Source organism: Nansenia antarctica, assembly GCF_963989245.1.
Source record: "Nansenia antarctica genome assembly, chromosome: 14".
Lineage (NCBI taxonomy): Eukaryota > Metazoa > Chordata > Actinopteri > Argentiniformes > Microstomatidae > Nansenia > Nansenia antarctica.
In genome coordinates this window covers 30,852,493-30,861,477 of record NC_137684.1, presented here as the reverse complement: position 1 = coordinate 30,861,477, position 8,985 = coordinate 30,852,493, and the positions used below count along the sequence as shown (strand labels likewise).

At 50.5% G+C, this 8,985-nt stretch overlaps 1 protein-coding gene across 1 annotated transcript in view; it reads right to left on the bottom strand.

The window, feature by feature from the left end:
• Window positions 1-4,132, bottom strand: part of exoc3l1 (exocyst complex component 3-like 1) — a gene marked incomplete at both ends in the record, with an annotated part of 11,792 nt that extends 7,660 nt beyond the window's left edge. Inside the window, 4 exons of the mRNA XM_080544789.1 lie at window positions 594-1,096; window positions 1,406-1,625; window positions 2,063-2,238; window positions 4,093-4,132. Coding sequence (XP_080400915.1) covers window positions 594-1,096; window positions 1,406-1,625; window positions 2,063-2,238; window positions 4,093-4,132 — 939 coding nt within the window. The remainder of the gene's footprint in view (window positions 1-593; window positions 1,097-1,405; window positions 1,626-2,062; window positions 2,239-4,092) is intronic.
• Window positions 4,133-8,985: the final 4,853 nt, after the last annotated feature.

The window sequence follows — 8,985 nt, the reverse complement described above, 5'->3', positions numbered from 1 at the left end:
TCAGCCTGACTACTATGGGATCTAGAGCCTTCAGCCGTTCTGCTCCCCGCCTCTGGAACTCTCTGCCACCTAACACTCTGGAACTCTCTGCCACCTAACATTCTGGAACTCTCTGCCACCTAACACTCTAGAACTCTCTGCCACCTAACATTCTGGAACTCTCTGCCACCTAACATTCTGGAACTCTCTGTCACCTAACATACGCAATATTGACACTTTCTCCACTGTCAAATCCAGTCTTATAAACACATCTTTTCACAATGGCTTACTTGGTTTGATCTCCTGAAGGAATACTGCAACTGTGGTAATACAGTTGTTGAATGTTGTTGTTGTTGTTGTTTCTGAAACGTTATCGATTGAAAATGTTGTATCGCATCATGACGTTTTTGCATGTACTGTAAGTACAGTACCAGTTAAAAGTTTGGACACACTTTAACATTCAATTGAATAGACTTTTGACTGGTACTGTATATACTGTATAGGGTTGTATCATCCTTCTCATCTGCTTAGCAATGTGTCTTGAGCTGCTTTAGATGTCAGCTCATGTGCTCTCTGTTTAACCCAGGTATCCCTTTGTTGACGAGGTGACGTACCTTGAAGAAGCGTTCCCTCCAGCAGCGGGGTCTCCCGGGGGGCAGAGGTCTCCCGTGCCCCCCCCCGCCTCCTCCTCTCTCCTCCAGCAGGGCCCGGTCCAGCGCCTCCTCCCGCTCCACGATCCTCACCGCCGACACGAACGGCGTGGGGTTCTGCCGGGCCAGGGCCAGGCCGCTGGCCACCACCGCCCACAGCTCCTTCCCCAGGGCCTCCACCAGCCGACCCACGCCAGAGAAGTAGGCCCGGACCAGCTCCTCGTCCTGGGGGCTGAGAGGCAGGGCTGCTGCCCCCCCCCCTGCTGCCACTGCTGCTGCCCCCACAGAGGATGAGGGCCGCCCCCCCGCGGCCGCTCCCCCCGTGGTCACCCCCCCCGCCCCCCCCGCTCCACGGAGCTGCCACAGGACGTCGTCCTGCCAGCGCTCCAGCTCCATCAGACGGGCGTGAGCCTCCAGGAGCCTCCGGGACTCAACCAGACGCTCCGTCTCTGATACCATGGTACGCACTAGGGGGGGGGGGGGGCAGAGAGGTGAGGGGTCAGGTCAGGTCAGAGAGGGAGGTAAGATGGAGAGAGGGTAGGAGGGGAAGGATGGATGGAAGAGGGGGAAGGGTGGGAGACAGGAAACAAGGGAAAGAGGAGAGGAGGAGGTAGTGAAACGAAATATAAGCTGCAAGATTCAAAAGTTCATGACATTTTTTCCCAGGAAAAATGAGATGAAAATGATCTGGTGGTGTTATTATCAAACAGACTCACCGGAGTAGAGACAGACAGATAGACAGACAGACAGGCAGGCAGACAGGCAGACAGACTCACCGGAGTAGAGGCGCGGCAGGTTGCTGACGGCAGCCAGGAGTTGACAGTGATTGATTGACAGCTCCCTCAGCTTCTCCAGAGCCTTCACCCCCTCTGCGTTCACGCTGGACTCCACCCCCGCCTTGCGCAGGGCGTGAGACACCTCCTTAAGCTCCGCCCTCGCCTCCCCCAGCTGCTCCAGACCCCAGCCCACCCCCTCCAGGTACGACTGCACCACCGACTGCAGAGAGAGACACACGCATGGAAAGACACGTTAGAGGTAGTCCAGTACAGTATCTAGTCTCTTTATTGTAGCTATAGCGATAGTCTATAGTCCATATATGTATCTGTTCCTACTGCCACTGTGTCTCACAACACCACCTAGGTTTATGAGTCTGCTGTGTGTGTGTGTGTGTGTGTGTGTGTGTGTGTGTGTGTGTGTGTGTGTGTCTGTGAGAGTGTGTGTGTGTCTGTGTCTCTGTGTGTGTGTGTGTGTGTCTGTGAGAGTGTGTGTGTGTGTGTGTGTGTGTGTGTCTGTCTCTCTGTGTGTGTCTGTGTCTCTGAGTGTGTGTGTGTCTCTGTGTGCGTGCGTTGCGCGCATGCGTGCGTGTGTGCGTGTGTGTGTGTGAGTGTGTGTGTGTGTGTGTGAGTGTGTGTGTGTGAGTGCTTCCAGGACACCTTGAGTCTGGAGTGTATGGAGCAGGTCCTCTGGCTCTCCCTCCTCCTGTACTGGCCCAGCCTCTCCAGGTACTCAGGGCGGCAGAAGACCCCTGACGCCCACTTCAGGGCCGCCCCCCGCGCCAGGCACTCCGCCCGCTCCACCTCCGGCCACACCTCCACTGGGAGAGCAGCAGCTGTCAATCAAATATCAAACGGAAACAATATCAATTCACCAGAAGAAGAAGAAAAAGAAGAAGAAGAAGAAGACGTCACTCCATCAAACCGTTAACAGTTTGTCCTGGATCCACACTTTCGTCGTCTGTCTTTATGGAAGAATATCATTGTGTGTGTTTGTGTCTCACGAGGTCTTGTGGGTTTGTGTGAGTGTGTGAGTGTGTCGACATGAGTCAGCATAGCAGAAGTGTGTGTGTGTGTGTGTGTGAGTGTGTGAATTAGACACACACCACTGTCTCTGTCTGAGTGGTAGTCATGGGACGCTGAGGTATTGCTAACGGGCATTACATTGTGAGAGTGAGATCAGCAATTCTGTGTAACAATAAACCAATAGAGCTCTGACCAGGCAGAATGAACCTGATGCATTCTTAAACAGCACCATCATGGTCAGGAGAACACAGCCACAGCAGAAACGCAGTTAGGCTACTACCTCTGTCTCTCTCTACCTCTGTCTCTCTCTCTACCTCTCTCTCTACCTCTGTCTCTCTCTACCTCTGTCTCTCTCTCTCTACCTCTGTCTCTCTCTACCTCTGTCTCTCCCTCTCTACCTCTGTCTCTCTCTACCTCTGTCTCTCCCTCTCTCTCTCTACCTCTGTCTCTCTCTACCTCTGTCTCTCCCTCTCTACCTCTGTCTCTCTCTACCTCTGTCTCTCCCTCTCTCTCTCTACCTCTGTCTCTCCCTCTCTCTCTCTACCTCTGTCTCTCTCTCTACCTCTGTCTCTCTCTCTACCTCTGTCTCTCTCTACCTCTGTCTCTCTCTACCTCTGTCTCTCTCTCTCTACCTCTGTCTCTCTCCCTCTCTTTCTCTACCTATGTCTCTCTCTACCTCTGTCTCTCTCTCCCTCTGTCTCTCTCTCTACCTCTGTCTCTCTCTCTCTCTGTCTCTCTCTCTACCTCTGTCTCTCTCTCTACCTCTGTCTCTCTCTCTCTACCTCTGTCTCTCTCTACCTCTGTCTCTCCCTCTCTCTCTACCTCTGTCTCTCTCTCTACCTCTGTCTCTCTCTACCTCTGTCTCTCTCTACCTCTGTCTCTCTCTACCTCTGTCTCTCTCTCTACCTCTGTCTCTCTCTACCTCTGTCTCTCTCTACCTCTGTCTCTCTCTCTACCTCTGTCTCTCTACCTCTGTCTCTCTCTACCTCTGTCTCTCTCTACCTCTATCTCTCTCTACCTCTGTCTCTCTCTACCTCTGTCTCTCTCTCTCTACCTCTGTCTCTCTCTCTACCTCTGTCTCTCTCTCTACCTCTGTCTCTCTCTCTCTACCTCTGTCTCTCTCTCTACCTCTGTCTCTCTGTCTCTCTCTACCTCTGTCTCTCTCTCTCTACCTCTGTCTCTCTCTACTTCTGTCTCTCTCTACCTCTGTCTCTCTCTCTACCTCTCTCTCTCTACCTCTGTCTCTCTCTACCTCTGTCTCTCTCTCTCTGTCTCTCTCTACCTCTGTCTCTCTCTACCTCTGTCTCTCTCTACCTCTGTCTCTCTCTACCTCTGTCTCTCTCTACCTCTGTCTCTCTCTGTCTCTCTCTCTCTACCTCTCTCTGTCTCTCACACAGACTGTACCTAACCCACTTGTAGAGGCAGGCAGGCAAACACAGCAGGCTACATTCACATTTCAAACACACACTAACACTTCCACTGTACGTGTATGAAATAATGAAATACCAGTGCATGAGAGTCATGTAATGTTCTCTCTGCTGCTCTGGTGAGAGGTTTGTCAGATGTGGGTGTTGGTCAGTCGTGCTCGCTGGTGGACTGCTGGTGCTGCTTAGTGAGCAGGAAGAAAGCAGATGTGTGTGTGTGTGTGTGTGTGTGCGTGTTACCTTCAGGTCTGTCACCACCATCCTGGTCCACGTCTGACATTTACGTTCAGTTTCAGTCCGGCTGTCCGCCTCCGAGAGAGCCCTACCCCGCGGGCCCGAACCCTCCGCTGCGACAGAGGGATGAACACAGCAGACAGACAGAGAGAGAGAGAGAGAGAGAGAAAGGGAAAGAGAGAAGGAGGAGAGAAGGAGAGGCACATATCCATTCTACTGACGGCCTTCCTCTCTCACACTCCCAGAGACACATCCTCTAGGCAGAGGCCGACAGGAAGGGAGGGAGAGAGAGGGGGAGGGCCAGAGGGAGGAGGGTGAGGGGGCAGGGAGGGGGAAGGCGAGAGGGAGGAGGGTGAGGGGGCAGGGAGGGGGGAGGGCAGAGGGAGGGGGTTAGGGAGGGGGAAGGTCGAGAGGGAGGAGGGTGGAGGGTGAGGGGAGGGGGGAGGGCAGAGGCAGAGGCAGAAGCAGAGGGAGAGAGGGAGGGAGGGCATGAGGGAGGGAGATTAAGGGGGTTAGGGAGGGGGAAGGCGAGAGGGAGGAGGGAGAAGGGGGTTAGGGAGGGGGAAGGCGAGAGGGAGGAGGGAGAAGGGGGTTAGGGAGGGGGAAGGCGAGAGGGAGGAGGGAGAAGGGGGTTAGGGAGGGGGAAGGCGAGAGGGAGGAGGGTGAGGGGGCAGGGAGGGAAGGAGGGAGGGAGGAGGGTGAGGGGGCAGGGAGGGAAGGAGGGGGGAGGGGGGCAAGAGGGAGGGAAGGAGAGGGAGGGAACTCTTGCAGAAAGAGAAAGAATTCAGATGAAGGGGGGAGGAAGGGCAGGAGGGGGTGTGTGTTGTTGTGGCCTTGTGTCCAAGAGTGTCTCTCTGTGTCTGAAGATGTAGATGTGCTTTCCCATTGTTAACCTTTCCTCTATTTTACACATACTGCATAAGTTGTGTAGGCAGGGTTCCCACACCTTCTGAAACATCACATTCAAGCACCTTTCAAGGACTTTCAAGACTCAATTCCCTCAAATTCAAGGACCCAACACGGCATAGTTTGAAGACAGATCTAGATGAGAATTTATATAATAGGAACTATCCGCTCACAGACAACAATTAAAAAGAGAGGCTTGAATGTGTGAACACTAGATGGTCTCTTGCCTTCCCTACCACAGCACAGCTAAACAAAAAGTTAAGCAATACAGAGACTTAGTGACTAGTTGACAAGCTAAGTTAAAAAATATTGAATATATTATTTTTTTTAGAGAGAGAGAGAGGGGAATTCAAGCTATTCAAGCTATGTCTATTTTCAAAAACCTTTAAGACCTTGATTTTTTTTTTTTAATTCACAAACTTTCAAGGATTTCAAGGACGACCCGTGGGAGCCCTGTGTACACTTTCTCATTTTAATCAAGAACACCACAACTACTACTGACAAAGAATAACCAGCCAGTCCAGTACCATTGTAAACCTCAGTCAGTTCAATAACATCGTGGCCATCTAAGCTGTGTTGGTCTGGTGACTTGAACTTTTGTTTGGCCATCGAGCTTCTCTCTGATCCTCTGCAGCTGTGTGGATTCCAGGGCGAAGCGGAGAGAGAGAGAGAGATCACACAACTGCTTCAGTACCTCTGAGGGAGGTTGTTTGTTTGTGTCCGCGTCCAGGCCTCTACCCAGGCCTCTACCCAGGCCTCTAACCAGGCCTCTAACCTCTAACCAGGCCTCTAACCTCTACCCAGGCCTCTACCCAGGCCTCTACCCAGGCCTCTAACCAGGCCTCTAACCTCTAACCAGGCCTCTAACCTCTAACCAGGCCTCTAACCAGGCCTCTAACCTCTAACCTCTACCCAGGCCTCTACCCAGGCCTCTAACCTCACCTCGCCACTGCTGTTTATGTCTCCCCGCTTTCCCGAAACCTCTTCAAAACACTTGCAACTATGTGAAGTGGTCCAGCGGCGCGGAGGGCCAACAATAACACACTCTCCGGGATATCACGACACGACTGAAGCCTTTGTATTACTGATGAGATTCCTATCTTATATAACGCATCTGGCGTTTGAACTGAAGATGTGCCAGTTTGGAAATCCGTGGCGTGATTTGGCCTCCGTCTGTCAGTGAGACAGGCGACTGGAATTCAACCGTGGGGGGTATAAACGTTCGGAACGTTCCAGATAGAAACGTGATTTATAGCTTCGACTGTTTTAGAACCGACACGACGACCTGGTTAGTCTCTCGATGTCAGACTTTTGGTTCTGAGGTTACATTTTTTAAACATTTTTGGCATTTAGCAGACGCCTTATTCCAAAGCGACTTACAATCAATACATTTTGACTAAGCAAGTGAATCATCAATCCAACAGTCATAGCTGGAAGAATAATCTAGCTCAGACCCGGGGCCACTGATAGAAGGAAAAACCTTCTTCTATCACCTTCTTCTAAACCTCGTTATTTTTTTATTTATAATTATAGACACTGGAGAAACAGAGAAACAGTAGAGGGGGGCAATAGACGTTTTTAGGGGACACAGTAGAGGGGAAAAGCGGGTGTCTCAGGAGACGCAGTGCTGGGGGGCAGTAGATGTCTCAGGAGGAGCAGTTAAGGTGTAAGCTGAAGAGATGGAGGTCTTCAGTCTCCGACGGAAGATGGGTAGTGACTCTGCAGTTCTGACAGCCGTGGGAAGCTCATTCCACCAGCGGGGAGCCAGGGTAGTGAAGAGACGTGATCGGGCAGCATGACTCCCTCGTCCACATGACAAACTATCATACCTGTGCTACACAGGACTGTCATGGTGTGTATTTAGAGAGTTCTCTCTCTAAATTCTAGAAACACACACTTTTGCTGTGTGTGTGTGTGTGTGTCTGTGTGAGAGAGAGGGAATAGGAATCCCATGTCAGGGATGGGGGAGAGAGGATGTTGTATTGACTGAGGCGGGTCTCAGGGTGGGTCTGCGCTGTCAAGGCCACTGACCCACTGTTCTGACTGGATCAGACTGACGAGGATCACAGGAGTCAGTGGATCACCATCATTACTTCCCCTATAGACTGTATAGCGTCGGCCTTGTGGTCAACGCACCACTGACAGCTAAGCTTAGGGAGGCCCTGTTTGAAAGGTGTAAAATTCCATCCTTCCTTCCTCGTTCTTCGGTGTGTCTGAGCGTGTTGCCACTGCACTGCGTTGGCCAGAAGATGTGTGGGCCGTACATGTGCAGGGTGAGCTGACGGGGAAGGCTCCGAAAATGTGGTCTTCTCTCCAAAGACCGCCTGGACTAGGAGAAGGTAAAACGTGTGAGTGTTAGCTCAGCTTAGCCTACGTCATGCTAGCTGTATAGGGCTATAGCTACAGGGTGACTCAAGTCGGGGTTGTCCTGGGTTTAGGGCCAAGGCTGTTTGGAAACAGACCTCTGTATCTGTTGAGTATTATTACATAGTTCTGGTGTCGGTCGATCAGGCAGTATTGGGTCAAGAGAACACATACAATGGCACACACGCACAGAATTGTGATGTGTGTGTTTGAGAACACTGAACACTTGTCCTGCAGACAAGTTACTTAGGGTTACACAAGTGTTTTTAATCCACGTCTGAAGGTTGTTAGTGTTTGTTCTGTCACAGACCTGGTGACGTAGTCGCCAACATGACTATTGTATAAGACTAGTGTAACAGCCCATGCTTACACCAACCCTATGGTTCTAAATCGGTGTAGGGGGAAAACTATGAATAATTAGGATAAAAGGATAAAATGTGTCTGAGGTGTTGGCGTGCACAGCTGTGTCGGGCTAGACCACGCCCCCACTGTCATCACCTTAAGCTGCACGGACGGCCCCACCTCAACCCAAAGGGGTTTCAGGGAACAGGAAGTCTATTTCTGTAGCAGCAACCAAACACAGGGAGGACTTCCTGTGTGACATTCCAGACGTGGGCTGACTTCCTGCTCCACTTAAAGCCGTTCATACTTCATACTTCATTCATATTTACATGGTCAATGGCTCACTCTTTCATATGCTAATCTATGGAGCTCTGAAAGGAAAAAGACCATTCACTCATTAAGTCATCTTTCAGACCATGGAGAGTATGAGAGCCTAGAGGGCTTTGAACTCTCTTAGAATCCAACTGTTCAGTTGAGTGAAATCAGTATTTTCTCCATAATAAATGTACTGTTGTATTGTGTTTTCACAAAGCATCTCACTATTCTGCAGCAGAATATCATCCTCAGAAGGCACAGAAAGCCTTTATATCAGCAAATAAAAACAACACTGAACACCTACAAACTCTGTCTGTCAACACCCAACAACTGGCCAGGGCTGGACCACGACACCCTCACACGGCTGACCCAGATGGAAACACCTTTGCACAAGAACATCCTTGTGGAACATTTGACAAGGTTCCTACAAGTCAAATTTAAGCCCTTTTTAGACCTCTTTGAATAGAATTTTAGACTTATTTGCGGCACCATAGCTTTGCGAATTGGCTTTTTCTTTGGTTCCAGCTTGATTCATTTCCGCGTAAATAGTTGTGGTCAGACTCGTAAATAGTTGTGGTCAGACTGATTTCCTTGCAGGATCTCATTTTTAAGACCTAGCAATTTGTAGACCGAATAACAGAAACGTGGGACCTTTTTAAGCCTTATAAATTGGATTGCTGGATTTTAGACTTTAAGGCTTTTTAAGACCAGCGCAGGAACCCTGATTTGGGCTTAGACGTTTCTGGAAGGACTCCTCATCAGGAGAGCGTGATTCCAGATCCCCTCTGCTGTATGACCGTGTTACACCTGGGCTGGAGAGAGTCTAGTCAGACACTGGGTGCTGTTGGAGCCACTTTTATTCCCCTGTCTCGTACCTTCAATCAAGAACATAAAGTATAAGTACATACAGTACATATAGTATAGTATACTGTACAGTGTGCTGACAACAGAGGAAGGTCATTTATAAACCAA